This window comes from Cebus imitator, unplaced genomic scaffold (assembly GCF_001604975.1).
Source record: "Cebus imitator isolate Cc_AM_T3 unplaced genomic scaffold, Cebus_imitator-1.0 Scaffold191, whole genome shotgun sequence".
Classification (NCBI taxonomy): Eukaryota; Metazoa; Chordata; class Mammalia; order Primates; family Cebidae; genus Cebus; species Cebus imitator.
In genome coordinates this window covers 1214755-1229535 of record NW_016107506.1, presented here as the reverse complement: position 1 = coordinate 1229535, position 14781 = coordinate 1214755, and the positions used below count along the sequence as shown (strand labels likewise).

The window sequence follows — 14781 nt, the reverse complement described above, 5'->3', positions numbered from 1 at the left end:
CATGCCTGTAATCCTAGCTACTCGGGAGGCTAGGATTGAACTTGGGAGGTGGAGGTTGCTGTGAGCCAAGATCGCTCCACTGGACTCCAGCCTAAGCAAAAAGAGTGAAACTCTGTCTCAAAAAAAAAAAAAAAAGAAAGAAAGAAAGAAAAGAAAAGCACTTAGTGAATGGATGCTGTTACTATTTTTATTATCATAACAGCTATATAACAGCTAGTTGCTTGTCTATTTTCTCTATAACAGTGAGCTCTCTGGGCACACAGAATGTATTTTAGCACAGTTCTGGCACATAGCAAATAAGCAGGAATGCATATTAAATAAATGAAAGAATGATGCCTGTCCCCTGGAAACCTCAATCTCAACATTTCCCAAATTGGCTTTATCACATCACACTCACCAGATGTTCCCCTGAGTGCACATTACCTGCCTTGGTGAACGGCCCACAGTTACCACTGCCAGATGTGGGAGACCTCCTGGACTCCTCCCTCTCCCAAACCTACACTGCCTAAGCCACTAGCAAAACCAAGCCTTAATTTTAGTTCTTGAGGTCATGCTCTCCACTGTACTCCCATCCCACCGCACTAACTCCAACCCTCAGTCTCACTCACATGAAGGAAGTCAGGAGCCTCCTATTTGTGCTTCCTGCCTTTAAGCGTTGCTCTCTGGTTGTTATATTTCAAAAGAAAAGTCCAAATCTTACCTTAAGTAAGTTTCTTACTCTCTCTTAGTCTTAGTTTCTTTGTCTTTGGAATGTAAATAATAATAGAACCCAATTCATAAGGTTGCTGTTTGCTTAAATGAGTGACTCACAGAAAGCACCTGGCACAGGGTGTGGCACGTCGTAAGCCCTCAGTTATGGTTAGCTTTTACTATGATTGTATACAGGACAAATACAAGTCTCTTAGCCTTCGCGATCCTTAGTCCCTGCCTGCCTTCCTAGCTCCTTCATCCGTAACTGTTCCTTAGCACCAATCTCTTTATTAATATTACAGTTATCCATCTATTTCCCTGTCATGCCATGCTATTTCACACCTCTTGTCTTCCTGTTGTCCTCACCCACAACAGCAAATCCTAAAACCCAGGTTAAAACTGCTTTTCCTCTCCTGATTCTTTCCTTCCCCTCTACCAGACAAAATTATCATTCTGTCCTCTGCTTCTTGTACTTGACACTTTGAATATAGGCTATAAATATATTTGCCATGTGTGTATTAGATAAAAACTTACTTAGAGGGGAAGAATGCTAGTTGAGCTTGGTTTAGAAGTTTTAGATTAATCTGCTTGGAGCGGGGCTTTGACGGCTATGAGAGGTGTATAGAGAGCAAGAAAGTGAGGCAGTCCCAGCCCTGTGATCCATAGGCACGTGGCACCTGCCAGCAGAATGCACACCAATTGGTGAAGCAAAAGCAGAAAAGGTGGCACTGAATGAGAAAAATGAAAAGGCAAGCATGGCTGATGAGGAGGAGATCCAAGTCCATTTGCAATGAGCTCTGAAGGCCACAGAAACCACCAATTTAGCCATCATCGACACTCAGAATCTCTCTGTAAAGCAGGATGTTTTGTTGTTGTGGTCATTCAAGTAACTAGGTTTGATTTTGAGAGGATAGGTAGGTCATTGAAGATATTAGGTACACTTGCTTCATCCATGCTGCACATGAGGAAAATCTCCTTTGTCAGACCGCTCCTTCCCAAGTTCTTAGTGGACCAAGGAAGATTTTAAAGCAAAAATGGGCCTGGTGGATTTTATCTGGATCATCTGTCACTGGCATTAAGTAACTGCATTACATTTAGTCCGGTATCTGTCTTTGCTCAGTTATCAGGATTTAACTTAATTCTTCTAATTGTGAGGATCAATTCAGACCTATCAGTTTCCAAGACCAGACATTGTTCTGTTAGATCTGCCTGCTATCCTCAGTAGCACGTACGTGACTGGCTTGAATATCCATTTACAAAAGTGAAAAAATGGTTTTGCAGAACAGAATGAAATCTGTCATCTTAAGCATTTCCTGGCCTGCCCTCTAGAGTATTAATAACCCTAATTATTTTTTTAAAGCAGGATTTCATCTATTTTCTGGTGTTATACTGAAGATTGAATTGAGCTTCAAGATTAGAAAGCAGCTAAACCCTATCCTCAATTTCTGTAGCCATTTTCTAATAAAATTCTCTTTGAAGATAACTTTCCCTGTCCCCTAATCAAAAATATCAAGCATAGCAAAGAGGAACTCAAACAACCCAAACTCTTCCAAATAGTTCCCCTTAGTTTTGTTTAAAAAAATTTTTTTTGTTTGAATCCTAGCTGGAATATTCATATTCCATTTAGCTAGGAGGTTTCCGTGTTACATAAACCATTTCCTATCTCTACATCTTGAGAGGTATTCACGGCAAGCTCCACTGCCTTTGCAGAGCTGGGGAAAAGCTCACTGATGGGAAAAACCTCTTGATTAGAGTCATTTGCAGATTCTGAGAACAAATTGTAATTAAACTGAAGGGTTCCTAATTCCTTCTCCATTAACCCACAGTGACTGTTTTAAGAGGACTAAGAAGCATCACAGAATTGATTTTATTATGATTTTGGCTATGAATTTTTTATGATAGAGATGGGAATAAATACAGAAAGGAAATGTTTTACCAAAGCAATAAGTAGTTCTTTTACGGTAGTAAGATTACAGATTTTTTTTTTCCTCTAGAAAAAAATTGATGTTTAGTCTCCAAATTTTTAGTAATGTGATTATATTACTTTTATAATTTTATAAATTTTAACTGTCATATTCTATTTAAGAAAATATGTATTAAAAGTTAACTTTTTTAATGTCTCAGAATCTTTTTTTTTTTTAAGACAGGGTCTTGCTCTGTTACCCAGGCTGGAGTGCAGTGGCATGATTGTAGCTCACTGCAGCCCTGAACTCTGGTGCTCAGCATCCCTCCCACCCCAGCCTCCTGAGTAGTTGGGACTACAGGTGCATGCCACCACACCTGGCTAATTTTTATATTATTTTTTGGTAGAGACAAGGTCTCACTATGTTGCCCAGGCTGGTCTCAAACTCCTTGCCTAATACAATGCTCCTGCCTCAACCTCCCAAAGTGTTGGGATTATAGGCATGAGCCACTGTACCTGGACCAGAATTATAAATGTAAATGATTGTTCTGTCCTATGATGATAGATAACTTGAGGGTTTAATGTGGTAAGTGAGGCTGTTTTTCCCTAAATGCCTTGTACTGCTACTTTTTTTTGAGACAGAGTTTCACTCTTGTTGCTCAGTCTGGAGGGCAGTGGCACAATCTCAGCTCACTGCAACCTCCGCTTCCTGGGTCCAAGCGATTCTTTTGCCTCCCTCCCAAGCAGCTGGGACTACAGGTGCCCACCACCCACCCCTCTTCCCCCTGGCTAATTTTTGTATTTTTAGTAGAGACAGGGTTTCACCATGTTGGCCAGGCTGGTCTCGAACTCCTGAACTCAGGTAATCCATCCGCCTTGTCGTCATAAAGTGCTGGGATTACAGGCCTGAGACACCGCACCCAGCCTGCACTGCTATATTTTATTCATTCTTTTTTAAATACAGTATACTTTCAGTAAGTTCAAGTTTCAAAAAGTAAAAGGACGCATGTGTACATACATAAATAATCTTTTTACTCACCCCATTCTTCTCAGAGGCAACCAAAACACTTCTTTCTTGTGTTTCCTTCTGAGATATTCTAGGTACATGTATTTTTTATACAAAAATGATAATATAGTATACACCCTGTGCTTAGAGAGCTTCCCATTTAGATAATAAAACTCCTTACACTTTTAAAAATATTTCATTATGAATTTTACACACATACACACATACACACACACACACACACACACACACACACAGTAACTAGTTCTTTTTTTTATTTGTCCAGTGTTTTGCTATAATAGACAGTAAGTCAGTGAATATCTACATAATATTGAATATAAATGTTTTTCATTGATGAGTAAAACTGTAGATGTAGTCTGTACATTCCTAGATGTAGGTATGTCCAGTGTTCGTGAGTTTGATGGATAGTGCCACGTTGCCCTCAGTCAGGGTTGTGTGCTTTTTGTTTTCACCTTGGAGCTTCCTGTAGCTGCCTCTCTCCCCTTGGTGCCAGGATGTCATTTGTCACTTCTGTTGTCTCTGTGCTGCTTCTAGCTATCTTTTCTTCTTTGTTGACTCTAAATATGTTATGAACTTAGAAACAAATAACCAAACTGTAGGAATTATGTCTAAAGCAAGAGGGTATGGTTCAAAATATGGCCAGAGCATTATATATTACTCATTCATTTGTTTAGCAAGTATTTATTGGATATTTATTGTGCTCGCTGTTCTAGGCACTGGGGACATCATTTCTGCCCTCATGGATGCTCTTATTCTAGTGAAAGGAGAAAAACAGTAAAAAAAAAAAAAAAAATACACAAATAGACTGGGCACGGCGGCTCATGCCTATAATCCCAGTGCTTTTGGAGGCTGAAGCAGAAGGATCTGCTTGAGACCAGGGGTTCAAGACCAATTTGGGCAGCATAGAAAGACCCCCATCTCTACAAAAAATTTAAAAATTAGCCAGGCGTGGTGGCATACACCTGTAGTCTTACCTAGCTACTCGAGGGGCTGAGGTGGGGGGATCCCTTGAGCCCAGAAGTTCAAAGTTACAGTGAACTATGATTATGCCACTGCATTCCAGCCAGCCTTGACAACAGAGCACAGCCTTGTCTCTAAAATAAAGTAAAATAAAATGCACAAATAAGTAACTTTTTTATAAACTAAATGTTACTGAACTTCAGTTTTATTTTAAAGTTAAAATCAAATGGGAGCCTACTTGTTAGTGTCCTGCTTAATTATAGGTTAGTCTTAATTTGTAGACTCTTGCTTTAAGATGGAGAAGGGGCAGGGATAAACTATTTTATGGAGTTATAAGCTGATAGAGTATGGTAACATTATTTAAAAAAATAAGAATTGTGAATGTAAACAATGCTAAAAAGCGCAGAGCAGAGTATCCAGGGATCTGAGTTCTGGCTCTAATTCTACCATGACATGACCACAAATAATTTAGTTAAGCTCTTTGTACTCAATTTTCTCTTCTATTAAATACAGGCAATGGATTAGTTCAGTATTTCTCAAATTGTATTCAATGAAGCATTATCAGAGTCTTTCGTGTTAGTAAAAGGAGGGCCACAGCTAGGCCAGCTTTGTGGGAAATGGAAAAGCACCCCTCCAGGAGAACACAGCTCAGCAGACTCACAGCTTAGCAAGAGGATGCAGTAAGGTAGAGAAGGATGCCCTTTCTTGTGGTTCGTGAGTGGTGATCCAGGCTGGATCTCATCTTCCACATTCCCACTGCCCATACATCCTGTGTAGCACTAAACAGCTGCCCTGTCTTTAGTCAAATAGCTTTGAGAAGTGGCTGAGTTAAGCAGGCTTTCTTTGGTACGAGTTGTCTCAGGGTTTTTTTTTTTTTTTTTAAATGGAGTCTCACTCTGTCACCCAGGTTGGAATGCAGTGGTGCAATCTCGGCTCACTGCAACCTCCGCCTCCCAGGTTAAAGCGATTCTCCTGCCTCAGCCTCCCAAATAGCTGGGAATACAGGCGCATGCCACCACACCTGGCTAATTTTTTGTATTTTTAGTAGAGACTGGGTTTCACTATGTTAGCTAGGATGGTCTTGATCTCCTGACCTCATGATCTGCCCGCCTCAGCCCCACAAAGTGCTGGGATTACAGGCCTGAGCCACTGTGCCCGGCCAATGTCTCAGTTTTAATATGCAAACATGCTGTTCTTTGAATCTCCAAGAAAGGAAAGTGGTGTGTGGCATATATCTTACTGGACCTCAGAAAATCTTTTTTGTGGGACCAGTTTTCCTTCGAACACAAGTTGAGAAAAACTGAATTAGATTATCTTTATTAGTCCTTGTTATTCTATGATTATGTTCTCTCATGTTTCATTCTGGTACATTTTCCTCCTTTTTATAAAAATAAAGTCCTCACTACCACCACCATAATTCCATGTCATCTCCAAATTGCTATCTATGGTTAAAAATTCCCTGTGCCCCATTACTTTATTGCCAGGGGCTATTTTGTGGGGGAGCATACCAGAACACTCTTAGGATTATGCAAACCTGAACAACATTCAAGAACTTTGTTTTTAAGAGGTGGCTGTCACCAGCATAACAAGAGTCGTATTATGTTCGAATCTATACTGATGACACTTAATGTCCAAATCAAATGAAATATGTGTTTACTTATAAATGTATGTGTGTAAATAGCAGATCTGGTTATTATTAGTTTGTAGCTAATCATAATGTGATTTTACCGTTTTCTCCACCTCCTCCTGAATGTGAGGTAGGGGCGGAGGCCTGTTTCCTCTTGGATTCCTCCTTCTCATCTCTCTTGAATCATGTAAACTACAGGGTTGTGAAGAAAGAGTCAGTTCACAAACTGCAGCACAATCACAGTCACAGAGTTCAGTTCTTATAGCTTCAACTCTTCTGTTTTTAAGCTACAAGAGCTATGAAAAGAAACATTCATGTGAATAGAATGAATATCATTAATTAATAGTATTTGGTAAATTACTAATAGTAATACTAATGTGAATGGAGTGGTGTCATGGAACAGAGTTCCAGCCCAAACCATTCATTTTTTAAAACAGCGTTTTGAGCTCATCCATCTGTACCCGACTATGAGCTGAACTTTTCTTTACATCAGAAATGGCACTCAGGCTTTTTGTGTTTTTCTTTTTGAGATGGAGTCTTGCTCTGTCGCCCAGGCTGGAGTGCAATGGCACAATCTCGGCTCACTGCAGCCTCTGCCTCCTGGGTTCAAGCAATTCTCCTGCCTCAGCCTCCCGAGTAGCTGGGATTACAGGCATGCATCACTGTGCCTAGCTAATTTTTTGTATTTTTTAGTAGAGACGGGGTTTCACCATGCTGGCCAGCCTAGTCTCGAACCCCTGACCTTGTGATCCATCTGCCTCAGCCTCCCAAAGTGCTGGGATTACAGGCATGAGCCACCGCACCTGGCCCTTTTTAAGTTTTTCATAATTTGGTTGACAAAAAGTAGGATGGTAGCTCTTAGCTCTTAATTGGAACATAGTCAGTGTTTACATACAATTCATGTAATATTTATATTAACAAAAAATAAAGTTTCTCTCACATAAACTTTATCACCTAAGAATATCATTGGCTTTTGTTCCTAAGTGACTTTTTTATAACATTTTCTTTTTTAATTAGAGTTTGAGAGTACAATCCTCATATCAGTATGAAGTGTCATTTAGAACTTAGGAAATCACCGGACGCAGTGGCTCACGCCTATAATCCCAGCACTTTGGGAGGCTGAGGCTGGTGGATCACCTGAGGTTGGGAGTTCCAGACCAGGCTGACTAACATGGAGAAACCCTATCTCTAAAAAAAATAATAATAAAATAAAAAATAATAATTTTAAAATAAATTTAAAAAGAACTTAGGAAATCAGTGGGGATACAGTGCTCTCTTTTGCAAATATAACATCCCATACCAAATTTTGAGTTCTCTCAAAAATTCCCTCACCAATTGTTAGTAGTGGCTGATTCTCAAAAACGAGCGCATGTGCTCAGCCTTGCTGACAAAAATGGCTGAATCTGGTGGGGATTTGTTCATGTACACAGGCAGCCGCCGTAGCGATGCGCACCGTATGCCTACTGCTAGTAATAGCTGGTAAAGGCAGCACCTTTGGCATTATTGAAACTAGCTCTGTTTTTGTTTTTTGTAATTTCAGTTTATGAATACTGACATCAGTGGCTGCTTTTCCATTTATCTCGCTGCTTTTACTTTCTCTGTAAAAGATTTTTTTCTTCCTTTTGGGCTTAAGTACCACCTGAAGAGAGAAGACTTTTAAGGCCTGGGAGACTGGCCAGTGCCCTCTGTCCCTCTGTTCACCTACTAAAAGGTAGCATTGTTAACCTAATTCAGCAGGGCTCTGACTCCGTATAAACACTGCTCAATAGAGCCAGAAAGACTAATTGAATTGTACAATACATCATTTTTTAGCAACAGTTTCAAGTGGATTGTACTTCATTTCCCAAAACACCATCAGTCTTTTCCTCATTTTAAGATATTTAAATATAGCAAATATTTAATCACGATAAATAAAATATTTAAACCCAATTCTTTCTTTCCCCACTGAACTGTGGGCTATTATACCTAAAAACAGGGCCATGCTTGTTTTATACTCCACTGAATGTCTAATGCCTGCTACCGTATCTGGCATGTATCTGTGTCTATTAATATATGCCTCAAAAATAAAAGTGAGGATATTTAGCTCTGTCACCTTGGAATTCCTATTATTGCCAATCTGGTTAAATAGTTGAAGATTTTGCCTAATTTTAGGTACCTCTTTGTGACCTGGATTTTCAGAGACTGTAAACTTCTCTAATTCTGTAACTCTAATTCTGCAGGATGCTATAGGATCACACAACACAAGGTACCTCAAAATAATTGCTTATAAGGAAAACAATTAGACTTTTATTTTTTTAAATGATGTATTTTTTCCCATTCCTATAAAGAACATAAACTTTGGTATAAGCTTTACAATATAAGAAAATGATCATATTGAATTTTATGTTTATGTATAAGAAATGTATAATCAACATATAATAGCCATACATTTAATTATCACATGTACCTATTGAGGGGTTTTTAATGTTTGTATCTGCCTGTTGTACTCTCCTCTGTCCCGCATTTGTTCACCAAGTGACTTTCAGTTTATCTTCTACAACCATTGCCACCTGCTTTCCCAGCCCTCACCCCACCAGGCTCCCAACCCTCTCTCCACCAGGAGAGTTGATTTCTTCTCCTCTAAGCTACCAGTGGGCCCCATTCATACTTCCTCCCTCTTTTGTAGCAGATGACAGGCTACACACTACATGTTATATGTGGATTTGTTTTAAATATTTGTCTCATGCTAAACAGTGTGCCACTTGAGGATAGGAACTGCATCCTATATATCTTTATTAATATACTTCTAGCCTAGCATATGAAACATAGTAGATTTTTTTTCAATTTTTTTACGTTTATTTGATATATTTGACGATCAGCGATTAGTTCTCATCCACATTGACTGTAGATTTTTGAAAGTGGTAACAGGTACATAAGTAACCAAAGTATAGAGCTTACTTGGTGAATCTTAATCCTCATTACGTTTTCTGGACAACCGCAGACGGATTCGGTATGAGACATTCCTTATTCCTTTGGCCCAGACAGCTTTGTTGAGCCTGGTATCAATGCGCACATCTGGAGTTCCCATCTCCTTCATAGCAAATTTCCAAATCTCTTTGAGTGCCCAAGGGGCACGCTTCTTGAAGCCCACTCCATAGTAGATTTTTAATTATCTTTTTAATAAGCAAAGTTTTTTTTGTTTGTTTGTTTTACTGTTGAGTTCTAACCTTGCTCCTAGAGAGGTTTTAATGGAAACTTTTTAGAGAGGCTTTACCTTCCATAAAGAGAAACTGAGCCAACTTTCTATGTATTAGTAGCCAATCTACATCTCAGTATCAGTGATTGGTATGTAGAGATTCCAAAAACTTACCCTCAAGTTATGCATTATTTAAGCCACTCCCTCTGTATCTCTGAGATACTGTGTTTCCATTTACTATTTATTTCTACTGATGACAATGACATTATAAAATGAACTTTCAGGCCAGTCACAGTGGCTCACACCTGTAATCCCAGCACTTTTGGAGGCCAAGACAGGCAGATCACCTGAGGTCAGGAGTTCAAGACCAGCCTGACCAACATGGAGAAACCCTGTCTCTACTAAAAATACAAAATTAGCCGGGCATGGTGGTGCATGCCTGTAATCCCAGCTACCCAGGAGGCTGAGGCAGGAGAACTGCTTGAACCCAGGAGGTGGAGGTTGCAGTGACCCGAGATCGCGCCATTGCACTCCAGCCTGGGCAACTAGGGTGAAACTCTATCTCAAATAATAATAATAAAATAAAATAAACTTTCATAGCCTTGTGGATTACTACTCGAGGTGGATACAGAGCTGGATGGATATATTGGCTGGAGTCAGCCCAAGTTCAAAGTTGTAATAAGAGCAAATTTTTTCTGTTTATTGAAGCAGTATATTTGATCTGGTTTGCTATTCAGTCAGATTATTCTGTAAATAATATCCTTTTGAATTTTGTAATATGTACATGATTTACCTTTTTTTTTTTTTTTTTTTTGAGACGGAGTCTCACTCTGTCACCCAGGCTGGAGTGCAGTGGCATGATTTTGGCTCACTGCAACCTCCGCCTTCTGGGTTCAAGCATTCTTCTGCCTCAGCCTCCCAAGTAGCTGGGATTACAGGCATGTGCCACCACAACTGGCTAATTTCTGTATTTTTAGTAGAGCTGGGGTTTCACTATGTTGGCCAGGCTGGTCTTAAGCTCCTGACCTCAAGTGATCCACCCACCTCGGCCTCCCAAAGTGCTGTGGTTACAGGCATGATCTACCACACTTGGCCTTGATTTACCTATTTTTTTAAAGTGGCTACTTTTTAAAAAGTGTTGTGGAATATTCATCCTTATATATGCACATATGAATTTGTATTGTTTTTTAAAAAATAGATATTTGTATTAAGACAGTCTTCTTGGCCGGGCACAGTTGCTCACGCCTGTAATCCCAGCACTTTGGGAGGTCGAGGTGGGTGGATCACGAGGTCAAGAAATGGAGACCATCCTGGCCAACATGGTGAAACTCCGTCTCTACTAAAAATACAAAAAAATTAGCCGGGCATGGTGGTATGCTCCTGTGATCCCAGCTACTTGGGAGGCTGAGGAGGAAGAATGACTTGAACCCAGGACGCAGAGGTTGCAGTGAGCCAAGATTGCATCGCCGCACTCCAGCCTGGTGACAGAGCAAGACTCCATCTCAATTAAAAAAAAAAAAAAAAAAAAAAGACGGTCTTCTTAATTAATTCCTTTTTTTATTTTGAAATAATCATGGATTCACAGGAAATTGCATAGACAATTCAGAGAGGTTCTGTGTACCTTTCACACATTTTCCTCCCTTGGCTACATCTTAGGCAATTAAAGTAATATCAAAAACAAAAACAGCAAATTGGCATTGATATAATGGGTCAGTATAATGGCACCATACTTTGCCATTCTATCCCATTTCCAGTAATCGCCACTGCAATCAAGATACAGAATTAATAAACTCCTTCCTAGCTTACAGTTGAATGTCTGGAAGAGAGAGAAACCAAAATTTACATTTAATTCAACTACAGACTTTTTCATTTGGCGGTGTTTAGAAAATAATCGTGTTCTTTTGATAGTTCAGCTATGGTTCCTAGTTTGAGCAGGTGTGAAGAGCCAGGTACTTCGCCAGGACTGACCACACTTGTTTCGTAGGTGTCGAAGCAGGCCAAGGAGTTTCTGGAGTACGTGTACGAGGAGCCGCTCATCGACATCCAGCAGGAGAACGCCATGCTGTACCACCACGCAGAGCCACTGGCTGCTGTGCTGCGGCTGCGGCAGCGGCTGAAATCGCTCCGAGCCTATTTGTTCAGCTGCCGGGCGGCGGTGGCAGAGGATCTTCGCCGCAGGTAAGAGTCATAAATGTCAGACGGCTCCCGTTTGTTTTTCTTTCCGCCCCTGGAGGGTAGTTAGATGATCTCCAAAGGGCCTTTCCAGACTGCCTCTAATTCTGTGGCTCTCCCTCCGCCTCTCCACTGCCAGTCTCTCTCTGGGCTCATCTTTTACTTTTTTTACTCCAAGTTTCGCCATTTGTTTGAGCCAAGCAAAATGAAAATAACATTCACCATTACTGAAGGCTTTCACCCATGGATCGAGTGCCCAGGATGGTGAACACTTGTCTTAACAATATGTTAATTTGAGATAATAATCATGGGAGTATCTATATTGGTCACTTACTTAGTGTTTTAGACTTTTCCCAATTTCAATTCCTGTTTCTCATCAGCAAAAAATAAGCATGTTTAAAATAGTTCATAACTAAAAAACATTTTCGGTGTGAAATAAGTAAATGGTTATTCAAATTTTATTTTATATATGTATTATTATTATTTTTAAAGAATAGAGACAGAGTCTTATTCTGTTGCCCAGCTGGTCTTAAAATCCTGGACTCAAGCCTCCTGCCTCAGCCTCCCAAAGTGTTGGGATTACAGACATGAGCCACCGTGTGGTCCTCAAATCTTATTTTCCATACAGAAACAAATACCCAAAGTTGGTCAGTGATGCAGGCAGTAGAGCTATAATTAAAATGCACAGACCCAGGATTTTGCCTTTTATCTTACTGTCAGTGCAGGCTGCTTTCCCGTAGCTTAGTTAGCTCATAGTTCATAGAACACCAAGTCCAAAGCAGGCTCAGATCCTTAAAGTTGAGACTAAAATGTGCCTGCTCTCATAACATTCCTTTTTTACACACAGATTTTATAGGCATTTAAAGTCTCACCCTTGGCATATACCAACTAGCTTATACTTGAAATAATTGTTTATGGTATTCATAAGTCTCTAAAAATACCTTTTAGTTTTTGTGTTTTAATAGAAATGACCAGCAGCATACATTAGTCATGTTAAATGGTTTTGGAGATAAGCCTACCTGCATAAGAACCTTTAGAAAGTATTGAAGTGATAGAATTTGCAATTTGAGATCCAATTAGATCCAAAGAAACTGACATAACCCCAGGCATCTAAAAAGAACTAAATCTAGATAGTGAAGGATATATAATATCTAGACAAGCTCTCATAAAATGATGATGAAAAGACAGCTGCCATAAAGCAAAATACTTCTCAGTGGTAGTCATTCTATTACCTAGTTGTTTTTCAGAAAGCACCAGAAAGTGGTCAGGATTTATTCTTCTAAAGTCTAGGAAGATCTTAATTTTAAAAGATCAGGGCTTTCCTTGGAAGGCAGTAGAATTATACATCTCAAACTAATTTACCAACTAAACCAGATACAAGATTTTTAATGTTCAAAGTATGTTCTGTTATTTTCAGTACCTTTCAGCATTGCTCAGAGCTTATTTTTCTTGTGCCTGTATTTCTAGACAATATTAAAATCTCTACATGGGAATCATGTTAGATACCTTTATGGTATAATGTTTTACTTTGCTTAAAATATGCCAAATCAGGGCACACATTTAGAAATTAAATAGAAGATCCTCTCCTCATATGGATGACTAAGAATCCCTACTCTATTCCAGCAGTCTGGTGGTTTACCACCATGTACTGTGCCTTATGGCCAGACCACCAGGAAAGAAATGGGAATTCTAGAAACAAGGCACTCCCAAAGCTATGAGAATGAAGACAGCATTTTCCCCCTTAATTCTCCCATTTCCCTTCATTTTTCTTTTCTGGACTTGTTCGTAACCATTGTAAAATACAGTGCCTGGCACAAGGTAACTATTCAGTAAGTGTTGAATGGGTAGATGGAGGGAGGGACGGATGTATGGTAATTGTCACTTTAGACCACTGAGCAAAGGCTAGTAGCCCAACTTTGAGGAGGGAATCATCTTCAGAGTCTTCTTTTTCTTACCTCCCTATTTTTCACTTAACATATTATCTTACCCATCCAAAAAACTCAAAAATAGTTGATGAATGAATAAGCAAATGAATGAAAGAGCAGTCAAATCAGTTCAAAAACTTTAGATGGTCTGTTTCTGAGATAACTCTCAAATCTTTCCTCTCCTTTTCACTGCTTTTGTTTTGTTTTGTTTTGTTTTGTTTTAGTAGAGATGGGGTTTCTCCATGTTGGTCAGGCTGGTCTCGAACTCCCGACCTCAGGTGATCCTCCCACCTCAGCCTCCCAAAGTGCTGGGATTATAGGCGTGAGCCACTGCACCCAGCCTCCTTTTCACTTCTAATATACTACCCTGATTGAGAATCTCAAGGCTATTGCAGTGACCTTCTTCTAATTAGTCTAACATTTCTTTTCTCCTCAATCCAACCTTTGCATTAGATAAATTATTTAAAATAGAAGTATAGAATTCAAGATCTGCCCAAGTCTAGCCCAGTATATTTTTATACTCTCAAATACCCTGCACTTTAGGCAAAAATTATTACTTTGCTCTCAAGGCATTCTCTTGTGGGAATTAAATGACTTCACACAACTGAAGTGCTTAAACCAGTGCTTGGACATAGCAAGCATGCAACAAATACTATTATTGTTATTATCACTTTCTTATCCTAGACTGTTCTTATATCTGGCTTTTAAAGTATTTGATAAAATATTCCACCTAAAAGCTACCCCCTGTTATTCTCTCTACTAGAATTAATCCTCTTCTCCTGCTGCTATGTCAAAAAAGGAGTGAGCAAGGGAGAGTGGGATGGAAAGCTAGCTGGGCCCAGGCCTGCAGTTTCTGCTGATACATGCACACTTCTCCATGTGATTGTTTCAGAAAATGGGTGGAGCGCTCTCCCTGCGAGCCAACAATGAGACATCGATTCCTACAGAAACTGGGGAAGCACTGTTTTATTTTAAATTTTGTTATTTTGGATTTCCTCTCCTTACATGTTGTTAAAATATTGTTTAGGGTTACCATTTCTCTCCAACCTCAGGCAGAGAAAAGTGTGCTAGTAACAAGTAGTACTTCTACGGCTTTTGAGGCAGGAGTAAGTTGAGGGGACTAGTCTTGAATTTTTTCAAATCTTTTTTATTAAAAAATTTAATTAAAATGTAATTTTAAAAAATTGTTTTCCTTGCCAGTAAATAACCAGGGATGATTTATTTTGAAATATGACTATTTAGTGAAATAATCTCCAAGAGTTTTGCTGAAGTGTTCATACTTACTGCAGCCAGCTTACATGT

The 14781-nt window shown here is 39.4% G+C and overlaps 1 protein-coding gene across 3 annotated transcripts in view; it reads left to right on the top strand.

The window, feature by feature from the left end:
* The window catches only part of PLEKHM3 (pleckstrin homology domain containing M3), a 200929-nt gene that overhangs the window by 82071 nt on the left and 104077 nt on the right, over positions 1 to 14781 (top strand). For all 3 annotated transcript variants that reach the window (XM_017546708.2, XM_037745057.1, XM_037745058.1), the window contains exon 5: positions 11367 to 11560. In XM_017546708.2, the coding sequence (XP_017402197.1) occupies positions 11367 to 11560 (194 nt within the window). The remainder of the gene's footprint in view (positions 1 to 11366; positions 11561 to 14781) is intronic.